General features: G+C 30.6%; 1 protein-coding gene across 1 annotated transcript in view; it reads right to left on the bottom strand.

Annotated features, from left to right (window-relative positions):
* The window catches only part of LOC143240532 (uncharacterized), a 154,925-nt gene that overhangs the window by 48,347 nt on the left and 89,243 nt on the right, over positions 1-17,335 (bottom strand). Inside the window, exons 2-5 of the mRNA XM_076483118.1 lie at positions 14,410-14,557; positions 13,800-13,865; positions 6,928-7,085; positions 1,592-1,662 (exon numbers count right to left, since the gene is read on the bottom strand). Of these exons, the coding sequence (XP_076339233.1) occupies positions 1,592-1,662; positions 6,928-7,085; positions 13,800-13,865; positions 14,410-14,557 (443 nt within the window). The remainder of the gene's footprint in view (positions 1-1,591; positions 1,663-6,927; positions 7,086-13,799; positions 13,866-14,409; positions 14,558-17,335) is intronic.

Raw genomic sequence — 17,335 nt, 5'->3', positions numbered from 1 at the left:
TTTAATTTCAACTCATTAACAATTTCAATACCTATAACTAAAGGAAACCAACGGGAATGAAGCACCGAAACCATTTGTTAAAACCTAGTCGTAACTTAAATTACAGAAGATGTTTTATTAAATCAGATATATAGCATTTTTTTTTTAAATAAATGTGTCGAAAAGACATCCTATATATAGAGATCATTGTACAAACATTTATATAAATACTTATTTATGGAGTTTTACTAAATTTTTTTGTCCAAAATCATAGATGTACGAAGAATGTTTCAGAGGGTGGCTGTACAATTTTTGTTCCATTGAGTTGATATTTTCTGCTTCAGTTTTGTCTGAATTAAAATTAAAAATCTGTCCAATTAACTGTAAGTATTACAAGCTAGAGGGGCTGTTCCGATCGTACTCAATTTCATTACCATTATTAGTAGCCGCTGATTATGTCAGTTTTGACCAGAAACACTTTTCAAATTTTACTCTTCTCTGTATATCGGATTCTAATACCAATTTTAAAACGGCTAAATGAATAAATGTCCATTGTATCGTTACACTGTGGACTTTGAAGATATAGTTTGATTCCCACTGTTTCAATCATTTGCCAAATGAAAACAGTTGCTGATTTGTAAACTTTAACCTATAATCCTTTGTTAAGTCAAATTATTGTTTATTACTCTGTAAACAATAGAAATATGTCTCCAGCTTCATCACAATTATGTTGTTTTTCAATTGTTTCTTCTCTTCAGTAATCATAATAAATGATGAAGTTGTCCAGGATAGATTAGAGCCCCTATACCCTAACTTGTCGAATTCTGAAGTTTTTTGTTGATTTATTGGAAAACTGAGCCCCTTTTAAAACATTGTCCTCACTTCTACGTAGTTACCAACCATGACACAAGAATATTTTTATTTCGGAATTTTTTGTAATCATTCGGATATAAGATGCTAAGCATGTGGCCTAATGTGCCATAACTTGCAAATACAACAATACGCTACTGTATTTTATATTCTGTATTGTGAGAACGTATAATTCAGATCGTTAGAAAAAACAAACGTATTTTAAACAAAAAAACATGAAAGTCGGAAAAAATTAGGAACAAACGGTGATAATAAAAATAACTTAAGTTACATTAAAACTAACAAAAAAGAGAAAATAAAATCTTAAAAGGTAACTGATATAGAACATCGAAACAAAACCAGTCAAACCTCTGTTTCAAACAAAAATCTAATAAAATCAGGAGTACCAAAGAATAAAATCACAACAAAATAATTTGTTTGAATAGTAGAAACAGGTCACTTGTCTGAACTTGGTATTAAGTTCATAACGTAAGTTGGTTTATTCACAATATAAGAAGTGGATAATATTAAACTACATAAATAACATGACTTGTTAATGATACTGACTAGAATATCTAAAGTTATTTGAAAGTTAAGCATTTGCAGCAATAGAATTTCTAAATATACCTGAGACAAAGTGGTTCTTAGTGCGGTTATAAGTATGTAATAAAACTTACGTTTACATGCATCCCGTGAAGTGGCTCCGGGTTTGTAAATCGTCTTCCAGGACAAGCCGAACATTTGCAGGATCCAAAATAATCACTGTAATGATCCTTGAGACACGGGACACATTCTTCCTGTTTTTGCTTCTGAACTGTCCAGGAGGGCAGGGAACTTAATGAAAGGAATAATTTTAACGTATGTATTTAACCATATCCTAAACACCACGAATTTGACAAAAGCAAGGAAATTAAATCATGTAACAGAACCAACACAAGCTCGTAAACATTTAGTTTTATAGATAAATAAGTTATAGTATTTATAAGTTTTCTCTAAAAGCTGCTTTGTTAACATATTTTCCAAAAGAATCGTCAGATACATCGAACGTACAGAAAAAAATTAGTGAAGATCAATTTGAAATAGTGTTTAGGTGTATATATATGAAAAATATATTTTATGTATTGCAGATCTATATATTATTGTTACCTTAAAAATACATAAAAATAAATTAAAAATTCTGATTTCGCATCTCAAACGATATTCTACAGTTTTCATAACAATGAAAACACTTTCCAAGATTTTTCATATAAAAGGTTTATTTGTGTTTTAAATTCACTCTGTGTGAAATTATGAAACATTTAATATGGTTTAATATTTACTAATTAATAAAATAGTTTCCATAACTTAGTTTGTGTCCAACAATTTGTTGTTTGGTTTGTGACCTGATGTCTTCTTTTCAGTAAATTACATTACCGCTGTAGTCACCCTTATCGAAAGCTTGAACGTCTGTAATTGTAAGGTGTTTGTATATTTTCAACTTCGGTTTTACTTTATATGATAAATTTCTTTGTGGCTTTTTTGAAGAAGAGGTGCAATTGAAGTTCGGTTGATTTTAATTCTATACCTGAATTCTGGCAAAGAAAATCTGCGAGAGCTGTGAGTTTAGAAAGTGTATATTGAAGTGTAGGAGGTTTTGTTTTGATTCTGCAGGTAATGGAAATGTTTTGAATGATTCTCATCGACAGGTTTAAAGAGTTGGTTGATAATTTCAGTTTTCGGCAATCCATCAATTTCACTTTTGTAAGATCACTTGAAATCATTGGGTTTTGTTATCCTTGTGAAATAAACACAAAAATATGTTAATAATATATTTGTCTGAAACAAAATCGGTCACATAAAATAAATAATATCCTTATTTAACAGAAAAACATTCGTAATTAAGTAACTCAAATGTATTAACATTGATGTTAAAAATACATTAAACTCATTTCATTTTAAATATCAGATGTGTGGGTTTTAATATTTTCCTCTAGCAATATTTAGTGTAAATATTAATCTGTCCTATATATAGATATATAGTGGTTTGTCATTTTAAGAAAATAAAGAAATTTCGATAAGTATTGAAATACAGAAAAAGTAATTAATGCCAAATTACTTTCAGCGCTTATGATGATTTATCAATATCAGTTTACGTTCATCTTAACTTCACAGCTAACTCACTTTGTGTTCGTGACAAACGAGTAGCAAAACAGTTAAAAAACTGTTCCACCAAAACTTGTAATGCAGGAAGGACGTAATGGAAACTTTAGCTACTAAGTTAATGTTCATATATCTGAGACTGTAAGACGAATTTATATTATTTATTTATTATTGAAATATTAAAAAATATCTTAAATATCATACGGTGATGAACAACTTCCTAAAAGTCGTTTGTTTTTCATTTCACTTAAAAACTTCGATGTTAAAATTCTATAATGTAGCAGTGAAAGAATAGAGGGAAGGCACCTAGTTATTACCACCAGCCGTCAACTCTTTGGCTACTCTTTTACAAACAAATAGTGGATTTGACCGTAACTTTTTAACATCCCGATAGCTAGAAAGAGTCGGGGATTCAAGTCCCCGCCTCTCACATTGCGAGTCGAGTACCTTAATCATCTGGCCATGTCAGGCCTACCTTGAGGTCGTAAAGTCAAACTTCAACCTAATTTAATAATAAAATGTAATAAAACAATCTTAAATATCACAAAAAAATACGTTGATGAACTAATTCCTTAAAGTCAAAGAGTCAAACTTGAAGCAAATTTGAATCTCATTCAGAACAATGATTTGTCATTCCATAAGAGTGGTCTTGAGTCTGTATATTCAAATTAGAATATAAATTAAATATTTATTAAAGTGTGAGAACAATACTTATAAAGTACGTCTTTTCCGGGATTCAGTCCGTTGGCAATGTGTATTTTGTATCAGTAGATTTAGTATTTGATATGGTACATTTTAAGATTATTGTTTCGGTCAATTTGATATAATCACTTGTCAAATGTGCCTTAGCAGCTAGAATGGGCGCACAGTTCTAAATCCATTACTGCGAATTTACTCTCTAGATTTTCTGTCTATGAGTGTGTTATAAGAGTGACGATGAAGTCCCATAATTCGATATTAGTAGTTCAAGTATGTGTGACGGCTGGTGTGTTGGCTAGCTGCTTTCAATCTAACGACGAGTGATACAGATAACTTTTGTATCGGTTTTATTGTTTTGTTGTTGTTGAATTTTGTACAAGCCTAGGGTTATCTTCGCAATCCGTCCCTAATTTTAAGTGACAGACAAGACATGTGCTACTATTTATTAATGAACAGTGAAACTGATCGTCACAGTATAATGGCTATAAGGCTGTAATGACAGTCATGTTCGATGACGAGATTCGATCTCGCCACTGTATATTTCAAGTTTTTTCTCCAGTACCTCAGTGTCCAATCTGAAGGCTTATAATACTAAAACCGGATTTCGTTTGAATGGGCTTATGCTTCACACTAACAAAAAAGCAACTTACATTTTGTATTCATTGTATAATTACTTAATAAGATCTTGAACAAAATTTCTTAACACTCACGTCACAAATTTCTGATAAATTTGTCGTTGTAGAACTTCTTGTAGATTTTTCTGCATCTTCCACACGTTCTACACTAGAATCTCTAATTGGTGAATATTTTACAAAATTGAAGTTTCTTTCTTTTCCTGAATTCCTGTCTTGACAACGCAGTAATACTTTGAGACTCTCTCGTTTACGAATTATAATACTGAAAAATGAACAGTTTAATTTTGATAAACATGTCTGTAGCTATGATTATCAATACACTTGTATCAAAAGTAACATGAGCTAACCAATAAGTAGCAGCAATCTTAATATAATTTGTACAACTTTAACGTCATTACAATATTTCAATAGAATATTAGTACACTGGCAATTGACACGTTTCATAATAAGATTCTTAATTGCTTTAATCAACGTCGCAAAGTTCTGTTCTTAGAGAACAATTTTAAATCATATTCTAAATCAGGAAAAGAAATTAAAATGAAAATATTAATTGTACATTAAACGAATTAGGTGGTGATTAAATATTTCTGACGAATACTGATAATAAGCAGTTAAATCTAAATTGTTTCACCCACTGTAAGTTCTAGTTAAAAATTCGAGTTTAATTTCATAGTTGTAAAACTCCACACCTTCCTTATTCGTAAGCCTATTACATGTTAGAAATATTTAATCAGTATAAAACTCATAAGTGCCATTTAAAATTTACTTTATAAGATATCAATTTCAAAATATTTATAACAAACCATACAGATATTGAAATATATCCAAAATGTTACCCTGCCCAACCAATTAGCTATAAACTTGAGGGAATTCGATCCCATTGATGCTTCTGTACCACCTAACAATAAACAAATTAAACCAACAAAAATATTATGCTTACCATAATAAAAGTATTAGAAGTGGTATTCCCACCGTGGCAAAAAACAAGTGGAGGCGTAAATAACTTTTCTATGAGGGATGCTGAAATTAAAACAATATTATCATTGTTTAACATTGATATCGTTTCTTAATAAATGTTTTCAAGTCGCACCAGTTGGGTAATATTTAACCTGCGAAAATATTTAATTTCAACTCATTAACAATTTCAATACCTATAACTAAAGGAAACCAACGGGAATGAAGCACCGAAACCATTTGTTAAAACCTAGTCGTAACTTAAATTACAGAAGATGTTTTATTAAATCAGATATATAGCATCTTTTTTTTTAAATAAATGTGTCGAAAAGACATCCTATATATAGAGATCATTGTACAAACATTTATATAAATACTTATTTATGGAGTTTTACTAAATTTTTTATCCAAAATCATAGATGTACGAAGAATGTTTCAGAGGGTGGCTGTACAATTTTTGTTCCATTGAGTTGATATTTTCTGCTTCAGTTTTGTCTGAATTAAAATTAAAAATCTGTCCAATTAACTGTAAGTATTACAAGCTAGAGGGGCTGTTCCGATCGTACTCAATTTCATTACCATTATTAGTAGCCGCTGATTATGTCAGTTTTGACCAGAAACACTTTTCAAATTTTACTCTTCTCTGTATATCGGATTCTAATACCAATTTTAAAACGGCTAAATGAATAAATGTCCATTGTATCGTTACACTGTGGACTTTGAAGATATAGTTTGATTCCCACTGTTTCAATCATTTGCCAAATGAAAACAGTTGCTGATTTGTAAACTTTTAGCCTATAATCCTTTGTTAAGTCAAATTATTGTTTATTACTCTGTAAACAATAGAAATATGTGTCAGCTTCATCACAATTATGTTGTTTTTCAATTGTTTCTTCTCTTCAGTAATCATAATAAATGATGAAGTTGTCCAGGATAGATTAGAGCCCCTATACCCTAACTTGTCGAATTCTGAAGTTTTTTGTTGATTTATTGGAAAACTGAGCCCCTTTTAAAACATTGTCCTCACTTCTACGTAGTTACCAACCATGACACAAGAATATTTTTATTTCGGAATTTTTTTGTAATCATTCGGATATAAGATGCTAAGCATGTGGCCTAATGTGCCATAACTTGCAAATACAACAATACGCTACTGTATTTTATATTCTGTATTGTGAGAACGTATAATTCAGATCGTTAGAAAAACAAACGTATTTTAAACAAAAAAAACATGAAAGTCGGAGAAAATTAAGAACAAACAGTGATAATAAAAATAACTTAAGTTACATTAAAACTAACAAAAAAGAGAAAATAAAATCTTAAAAGGTAACTGATATAGAACATCGAAACAAAACCAGTCAAACCTCTGTTTCAAACAAAAATCTAATAAAATCAGGAGTACCAAAGAATAAAATCACAACAAAATAATTTGTTTGAATAGTAGAAACAGGTCACTTGTCTGAACTTGGTATTAAGTTCATAACGTAAGTTGGTTTATTCACAATATAAGAAGTGGATAATATTAAACTACATAAATAACATGACTTGTTAATGATACTGACTAGAATATCTAAAGTTATTTGAAAGTTAAGCATTTGCAGCAATAGAATTTCTAAATATACCTGAGACAAAGTGGTTCTTAGTGCGGTTATAAGTATGTAATAAAACTTACGTTTACATGCATCCCGTGAAGAGGCTCCGGGTTTGTAAATCGTCTTCCAGGACAAGCCGAACATTTGCAGGATCCAAAATAATCACTGTAATGATCCTTGAGACACGGGACACATTCTTCCTGTTTTTTGCTTCTGAACTGTCCAGGAGGGCAGGGAACTTAATGAAAGGAATAATTTTAACGTATGTATTTAACCATATCCTAAACACCACGAATTTGACAAAAGCAAGGAAATTAAATCATGTAACAGAACCAACACAAGCTCGTAAACATTTAGTTTTATAGATAAATAAGTTATAGTATTTATAAGTTTTCTAAAAGCTGCTTTGTTAACATATTTTCCAAAAGAATCGTCAGATACATCGAACGTACAGAAAAAAATTAGTGAAGATCAATTTGAAATAGTGTTTAGGTGTATATATATGAAAAATATATTTTTATGTATTGCAGATCTATGTATTATTGTTACCTTAAAATACACAAAAATAAATTAAAAATTCTGATTTCGCATCTCAAACGATATTCTACAGTTTTCATAACAATGAAAACACTTTCCAAGATTTTTCATATAAAAGGTTTATTTGTGTTTTAAATTCACTCTGTGTGAAATTATGAAACATTTAATATGGTTTAATATTTACTAATTAATAAAATAGTTTCCATAACTTAGTTTGTGTCCAACAATTTGTTGTTTGGTTTGTGACCTGATGTCTTCTTTTCAGTAAATTACATTACCGCTGTAGTCACCCTTATCGAAAGCTTGAACGTCTGTAATTGTAAGGTGTTTGTATATTTTCAACTTCGGTTTTACTTTATATGATAAATTTCTTTGTGGCTTTTTTGAAGAAGAGGTGCAATTGAAGTTCGGTTGATTTTTAATTCTATACTCTGAATTCTGGCAAAGAAAATCTGCGAGAGCTGTGAGTTTAGAGAGTGTATATTGAAGTGTAGGAGGTTTTGTTTTTGATTCTGCAGGTAATGGAAATGTTTTTGAATGATTCTCATCGACAGGTTTAAAGAGTTGGTTGATAATTTCAGTTTTCGGCAATCCATCAATTTCACTTTTGTAAGATCACTTGAAATCATTGGGTTTTGTTATCCTTGTGAAATAAACACAAAAATATGTTAATAATATATTTGTCTGAAACAAAATCGGTCACATAAAATAAATAATATCCTTATTTAACAGAAAACATTCGTAATTAAGTAACTCAAATGTATTAACATTGATGTTAAAAATACATTAAACTCATTTCATTTTAAATATCAGATGTGTGGGTTTTAATATTTTCCTCTAGCAATATTTAGTGTAAATATTAATCTGTCCTATATATAGATATATAGTGGTTTGTCATTTTAAGAAAATAAAGAAATTTCGATAAGTATTGAAATACAGAAAAAGTAATTAATGCCAAATTACTTTCAGCGCTTATGATGATTTATCAATATCAGTTTACGTTCATCTTAACTTCACAGCTAACTCACTTTGTGTTCGTGACAAACGAGTAGCAAAACAGTTAAAAAACTGGTCCACCAAAACTTGTAATGCAGGAAGGACGTAATGGAAACTTTAGCTACTAAGTTAATGTTCATATATCTGAGACTGTAAAACGAATTTATATTATTTATTTATTATTGAAATATTAAAAAATATCTTAAATATCATACGGTGATGAACAACTTCCTAAAGTCGTTTGTTTTTTCATTTCACTTAAAACTTCGATGTTAAAATTCTATAATGTAGCAGTGAAAGAATAGAGGGAAGGCACCTAGTTATTACCACCAGCCGTCAACTCTTGGCTACTCTTTACAAACAAATAGTGGATTTGACCGTAACTTTTAACATCCCGATAGCTAGAAAGAGACGGGGATTCAAGTCCCCGCCTCTCACATTGCGAGTCGAGTACCTTAATCATCTGGCCATGTCAGGCCTACCTTGAGGTCGTAAAGTCAAACTTCAACCTAATTTAATAATAAAATGTAATAAAACAATCTTGAATATCACAAAAAAATACGTTGATGAACTAATTCCTTAAAGTCAAAGAGTCAAACTTGAAGCAAATTTGAATCTCATTCAGAACAATGATTTGTCATTCCATAAGAGTGGTCTTGAGTCTGTATATTCAAATTAGAATATAAATTAAATATTTATTAAAGTGTGAGAACAATACTTATAAAGTACGTCTTTTCCGGGATTCAGTCCGTTGGCAATGTGTATTTTGTATCAGTAGATTTAGTATTTGATATGGTACATTTTAAGATTATTGTTTCGGTCAATTTGATATAATCACTTGTCAAATGTGCCTTAGCAGCTAGAATGGGCGCACAGTTCTAAATCCATTACTAGAATTTACTCTCTAGATTTTCTGTCTATGAGTGTGTTATAAGAGTGACGATGAAGTCCCATAATTCGATATTAGTAGTTCAAGTATGTGTGACGGCTGGTGTGTTGGCTAGCTGCTTTCAATCTAACGACGAGTGATACAGATAACTTTTGTATCGGTTTTATTGTTTTTGTTGTTGTTGAATTTTGTACAAGCCTAGGGTTATCTTCGCAATCCGTCCCTAATTTTTAAGTGACAGACAAGACATGTGCTACTATTTATTAATGAACAGTGAAACTGATCGTCACAGTATAATGGCTATAAGGCTGTAATGACAGTCATGTTCGATGACGAGATTCGATCTCGCCACTGTATATTTCAAGTTTTTTCTCCAGTACCTCAGTGTCCAATCTGAAGGCTTATAATACTAAAAACCGGATTTCGTTTGAATGGGCTTATGCTTCACACTAACAAAAAGCAACTTACATTTTTGTATTCATTGTATAATTACTTAATAAGATCTTGAACAAAATTTCTTAACACTCACGTCACAAATTTCTGATAAATTTGTCGTTGTAGAACTTCTTGTAGATTTTTCTGCATCTTCCACACGTTCTACACTAGAATCTCTAATTGGTGAATATTTTACAAAATTGAAGTTTCTTTCTTTTCCTGAATTCCTGTCTTGACAACGCAGTAATACTTTGAGACTCTCTCGTTTACGAATTATAATACTGAAAAATGAACAGTTTAATTTTGATAAACATGTCTGTAGCTATGATTATCAATACACTTGTATCAAAAGTAACATGAGCTAACCAATAAGTAGCAGCAATCTTAATATAATTTGTACAACTTTAACGTCATTACAATATTTCAATAGAATATTAGTACACTGGCAATTGACACGTTTCATAATAAGATTCTTAATTGCTTTAATCAACGTCGCAGAGTTCTGTTCTTAGAGAACAATTTTAAATCATATTCTAAATCAGGAAAAGAAATTAAAATGAAAATATTAATTGTACATTAAACGAATTAGGTGGTGATTAAATATTTCTGACGAATACTGATAATAAGCAGTTAAATCTAAATTGTTTCACCCACTGTAAGTTCTAGTTAAAAATTCGAGTTTAATTTCATAGTTGTAAAACTCCACACCTTCCTTATTCGTAAGCCTATTACATGTTAGAAATATTTAATCAGTATAAAACTCATAAGTGCCATTTAAAATTTACTTTATAAGATATCAATTTCAAAATATTTATAACAAACCATACAGATATTGAAATATATCCAAAATGTTACCCTGCCCAACCAATTAGCTATAAACTTGAGGGAATTCGATCCCATTGGATGCTTCTGTACCACCTAACAATAAACAAATTAAACCAACAAAAATATATTATGCTTACCATAATAAAAGTATTAGAAGTGGTATTCCCACCGTGGCAAAAAACAAGTGGAGGCGTAAATAACTTTTCTATGAGGGATGCTGAAATTAAAACAATATTATCATTGTTTAACATTGATATCGTTTCTTAATAAATGTTTTCAAGTCGCACCAGTTGGGTAATATTTAACCTGCGAAAAATATTTAATTTCAACTCATTAACAATTTCAATACCTATAACTAAAGGAAACCAACGGGAATGAAGCACCGAAACCATTTGTTAAAATCTAGTCGTAACTTAAATTACAGAAGATGTTTTATTAAATCAGATATATAGCATCTTTTTTTTAAATAAATGTGTCGAAAAGACATCCTATATATAGAGATCATTGTACAAACATTTATATAAATACTTATTTATGGAGTTTTACTAAATTTTTTTATCCAAAATCATAGACGTACGAAGAATGTTTCAGAGGGTGGCTGTACAATTTTGTTCCATTGAGTTGATATTTTCTGCTTCAGTTTTGTCTGAATTAAAATTAAAAATCTGTCCAATTAACTGTAAGTATTACAAGCTAGAGGGGCTGTTCCGATCGTACTCAATTTCATTACCATTATTAGTAGCCGCTGATTATGTCAGTTTTGACCAGAAACACTTTTCAAATTTTACTCTTCTCTGTATATCGGATTCTAATACCAATTTTAAAACGGCTAAATGAATAAATGTCCATTGTATCGTTACACTGTGGACTTTGAAGATATAGTTTGATTCCCACTGTTTCAATCATTTGCCAAATGAAAACAGTTGCTGATTTGTAAACTTTAACTTATAATCCTTTGTTAAGTCAAATTATTGTTTATTACTCTGTAAACAATAGAAATATGTGTCCAGCTTCATCACAATTATGTTGTTTTTCAATTGTTTCTTCTCTTCAGTAATCATAATAAATGATGAAGTTGTCCAGGATAGATTAGAGCCCCTATACCCTAACTTGTCGAATTCTGAAGTTTTTTGTTGATTTATTGGAAAACTGAGCCTCCTTTTAAAACATTGTCCTCACTTCTACGTAGTTACCAACCATGACACAAGAATATTTTTATTTCGGAATTTTTTTGTAATCATTCGGATATAAGATGCTAAGCATGTGGCCTAATGTGCCATAACTTGCAAATACAACAATACGCTACTGTATTTTATATTCTGTATTGTGAGAACGTATAATTCAGATCGTTAGAAAAAAACAAACGTATTTTAAAAAAAAAAACATGAAAGTCGGAGAAAATTAAGAACAAACAGTGATAATAAAATAACTTAAGTTACATTAAAACTAACAAAAAAGAGAAAATAAAATCTTAAAAGGTAACTGATATAGAACATCGAAACAAAACCAGTCAAACCTCTGTTTCAAACAAAATCTAATAAAATCAGGAGTACCAAAGAATAAAATCTCAACAAAATAATTTGTTTGAATAGTAGAAACAGGTCACTTGTCTGAACTTGGTATTAAGTTCATAACGTAAGTTGGTTTATTCACAATATAAGAAGTGGATAATATTAAACTACATAAATAACATGACTTGTTAATGATACTGACTAGAATATCTAAAGTTATTTGAAAGTTAAGCATTTGCAGCAATAGAATTTCTAAATATACCTGAGACAAAGTGGTTCTTAGTGCGGTTATAAGTATGTAATAAAACTTACGTTTACATGCATCCCGTGAAGAGGCTCCGGGTTTGTAAATTGTTTTTCAGGACAAGCCGAACATTTGTATGATCCAAAATAATCACTATAATGATCCTTGGGACACGGGACACATTCTTCCTGTTTTTTGCTTCTGAACTGTCCAGGAGGGCAGGGAACTTAATGAAAGGAATAATTTTTAACGTATGTATTTAACCATATCCTAAACACCACGAATTTGACAAAAGCAAGGAAATTAAATCATGTAACAGAACCAACACAAGCTCGTAAACATTTAGTTTTATAGATAAATAAGTTATAGTATTTATAAGTTTTCTAAAAGCTGCTTTGTTAACATATTTTCCAAAAGAATCGTCAGATACATCGAACGTACAGAAAAAAATTAGTGAAGATCAATTTGAAATAGTGTTTATGTGTATATATATATGAAAAATATATTTTTATGTATTACAGATCGATGTATTCTTGGTACCTTAAAATACACAAAAATAAATTAAAAATTTTGATTTTGTATCTTAATCGATATTCTACAGTTTCCATAATAATGAAAACACTTTCCAAGATTTTTCTTACAAAAGGTTAAAATGTATTTTAACTTCACTCTGTGTTAAATTATGAAACATTTAGTATGGTTTAATATTTACTAATTAATAAAATAGTTTCCATAACTTAGTCTGTTTATTTGGAATTAAGCACAAAGCTCCACATTAGGCTATCAGTGATCTGATCTCAACGGGTATCGAAACCCGATTTCTAGCGGTGTGAGTCTTCTGACAAACCGCAGTACCATTGATGGTTATTTTCATAAAGTAACCACTTTTTCACAGTAATACCACAATTTAAATATTTGAAAAATGTTTCTTATGTGGGATATTTTCCGCAATACATTTATTCATGTTTTTTGTTAACATTTTGTGGGCATTTGTTGTGTTTTTGTAAACTTATTCTGAAACACGATGCAACGAATAGTTGAAAACAAATGAACCTGGAGCCATTTGAATAGTAGACCGCAAAGCTATCCACTAGGAAACCTTGCTATTTTCATCACGTATAGTAAGTTGTATGTCTTATAGAAATTTTACCTAACTGGTAATCTTTCATGTGATAATGTAATTAGCACAGGTATTTTGTAGTGTGATATTTCGTTTTAACTGAAAGTCACAAAAGGTTTATTACATATATTGCTTACTTCACATATTATTTTGCGTCTCTGTGTAAAAGAAATTAAAATTCAAGCGATTTTTCATCATCCTGTCGTGAAAAATATACTTGAAGAAATATACTAACAAAAACACTTTACAAGGTTTCAATAAAAACATTTGAGTTGTGATGAATCCAAATGTACTTCATGTTTTATCTTTAAATTAATGAAAACACATGTGTCTACAAGAAACAGAATTTTTTCCATAAAAAAAAAAAAAAAAGTATATCATTATTCACAACTTACAGCAATCACTTTTCCCTAACATGTATCCATATGGACAAATGATGTTGTTATCTGGTGGCGAATAAACTGAAATAAAAAATTAAATAAAACTGTTAAAATTTGCCAAGTTAACTATTTTACTGACATAAGTTAAACAATCTTTTTGTATGTTTTAACACGAAGTTTTAATGACGATATGTGAAATTGTCTAGTGAATTTTTTTTTGTTTATAAACGATTTATAATTTTTTTGTAAATTTATAAGTGTAAACCATCAGTTAGTTAAACATCTTAAGCTGGAATGTTTATATCACATCAAAATTCAGTAACACAGATTACTCTTATGTCGGCATGATACTCACAGGCAACATCTCTGATGAGTTTGACATTTTAAAGTCAAGATAATGCATAAAACTAGAAACTATGTCTAGAGAGTTATGGGAAAATGCTCTAATAGAAAGATTGTGGATCTTTAACTGAAGTAGCTTCGAGCTTTCCTTACAAAAAAAGACTGTGTCCGCGTATCTTTGGGCAAAGAGAAACAACATTGTTAGCGCTCCTGATCTTCTGTCTATCAAGCTCATTAAGAGCTTGTTAGATCTTAGAACCCAAATACTCACAGGTGGTCTTACCTGTTTCCCAAACTCGCCAATTGCTCGGCTCATCAGACATAGAAGGGTCCCCGATGCTGTGCTTGTCAATATACTTTTGACTTTTCTCATCATTATGGGATCCCCATTTATTGAATTCTCCCGTGGCTTCACAATGACTAAGACCGCCCTTGAAAATACCCACCAAATTAGTTCAGTATTGAGTCTTTATATAAACGAAAGTTGAGCTCCAACTTTATACACGTGAATGCGTAGAAATTTGTTCCCATATAAGTTTATTGTTAATTTTTGTTGATCATAAAGGAGTGCAAAATGTAATAAACTGTCATCTATTTATGATAATTTTCGGGTTATTGTTCTATTACATTTGTTTAGTGTTCCCTTTTTTTGTCAGTAGTTATACCTCACGATTATTTTGCTTCATGAACACTCAGAAACTAATCAAAACGGTTATTTCTAGTTTGCCAATGAAAACGAAATGTGTCCCTTTTGAAAGCTCTCGGATATAAGGTATCGTATTTTTTGATTTAGTAGATTTTGCGAAGTCCACATGACCCATGAGAATATGAAACTTAGAGAGTAGCTTATAGGGTTCAATAAAAAACACTATTATTATTTTTGAGAAATGAAATTTAAGGAAAATATATTTATGCATACAATACAATAAACTAGAATTGTAATGCTACATATTCATCAATCACAATTTATAATACACTACACGAATTACAGATGGTTAAATAAAACAATATGAGTTGGAACGGTGTTGGTTGAATATTTTGATTCGTGTGCGCTTTCGCAGTTAGAAGACTTTAATGGTAACGTCAATGTCTGTATATCCATCTGTTACGGTAGTAAAGATCTATGTACATCCGAGTGGCCCAAATGGTGTATCTGAAGTTAGAACACTAGAAACTGGGTTTCGATACCCGTGGTGGGCAAAGCACACATAGCCCATTGTGTCGCTTTGTGCTTAACTGCAAACAAACAAGCGATCTGTGCGGTATCCGTATATATTCCTAAATTAACTTTCAAACAGCACTTAGTTTGGCCTATGTATGTAACTTTACGGCCACTCACCACACGTGTATTTTGTATGAGCCTTGAACGTTTTTTTTGTTGTACAAATATCGTATTAGATTCCATGGTAAATTTAAATTGATGTTAACTCTAAATCCCCGTTAATTAGAATACTATGTTAGCGGAAATTATTTTCTAAGTGAAAGATAAATATTCACATGAAGTTATAAATATTCAGTACAATTATCTACCTTTTAAATAATGGTTCACAACGATTTGTTGTTTGGTTTGTGGCCTGATGTCTTCATTCCAGTAAATAACATTACAGTTATAATCACCCATATCGAAAGCTTGAACGTCTTTAATTATAAGGTCGCCTGTATACTTGTCCATTCTGATTTTGTTTCCTACAGATCCAATTGTGCCTGTTCGGCTTGTCCATTTGTAGCTAACAACATCGCTGAATAAATATTTTTGTTTGTAACCAGGTGGGATACATTTAACTTCAATATCTTTTCCTCGACGGATGTATGTGTACTTAGCTTTTACATGTATGCTTGGTAAAATAGCTCTTCCAAACACCGTAGTTTGGATTTCCGCAAGGAAGATAACTAAGGCAAATAAAATTATGCAATAATAAATCCATTATTCAGGAAATTTCTCTGTCTCTTTGATTTGCGTACGCTTTATGGGCTACTTTTCTCTAAAGGTTTATGTTGCTAAGATATGTTAATAATCTAAATAACTGTTGAAATTACACAATATATATATTGTTGTTGAAGAACTCTTAGTAACTATATTGTGATTGTCAAAAAATAATATTCAGGTAACAATACGTTATATATTAGTATTAAGCCTGTTGTAATGAGTATTGTTTCGCAAAATTGAAAAGAAAGGTTCGATTAATAATAATAAATATCAAATTGGCACGTATAAATGAGAACTTTAGATACGTAAACAATAAGGAAATATATCGTCACGATTAATTATTCAATGGACTAATGAATTAATTATGAATATTTATCCTCGTCATTAAAATGTGTAATTTCAATGATATGAAAAATTAAACTTATAGGCCTTATCCCAAACAGTAAAGATGAGCTTGGCAATTTATGAAAGTAATTTAATGCTGATAAAATAGCGAATCGAGTGTTATTGTTGCTGTGTTTCTTAAGAGCAGGGTTCCACAATTGATTCTCTGCGTCCTTTCCATTTTGAGGAATCGAACCTCGGATTTCAGTGTTGTTCTATTCACTGAACATGGTATATAGCGAATCCGATAATAGGTTAGTTCTCTATGTTATTCACCATATATTTCTTTCCTGGGACCGGCATGGTCAGGTGGTTAAGCACTCGACTCTGTAAACCGAGGGTCGCGACTTTGAATCCTCGTCACACTAAACATGCTCGCCCCTTTCAGCTGTGGGGTGTTATAAAGACGGTCAATTTCACTATTCATTGGTAAAGAGAAGCGTTTTTTCATTATTATCATTCACTGATTTTAGCATCTTACATGTTACTTAATGCATCATTCCCTGATTTGTGTTTACATTATTATTTTGGTCTGAATGACTTAATTTTCAGCCATTTTACAAAAAAAGTGTTCGTGCTATTTCTTGAGTGATCATGCCATAAGATGGACATACTTTTCAAGGAATTTCACATTTCTTGCAAACAGTTTTGGATCTTACTTCAATTTTATTATAATCTATCAATTTTAACCCCTTTTTTTTTGGCTCTTTTAATGAATATATGACATATACTATGAAAAGGAGTCAACTTTCTTGAAACAGTTAATATGGGTAGCTTGTTAATTGATATATTGACTAAACTACTTAAATAAAATACAAGCTTTTTTAGAATGTTCATTGATAAAGTTGTATATCTGTATCCCACAGCTATTACTCATTTCCAAACAAGAAAATTACTA

The sequence above is a fragment of the Tachypleus tridentatus genome, chromosome 13 (assembly GCF_004210375.1).
Source record: "Tachypleus tridentatus isolate NWPU-2018 chromosome 13, ASM421037v1, whole genome shotgun sequence".
In the NCBI taxonomy this organism is placed as follows: Eukaryota; Metazoa; Arthropoda; class Merostomata; order Xiphosura; family Limulidae; genus Tachypleus; species Tachypleus tridentatus.
The sequence above is the reverse complement of the archived record's forward strand: the minus strand, read 5'-3'. Positions and strand labels throughout refer to the sequence as shown.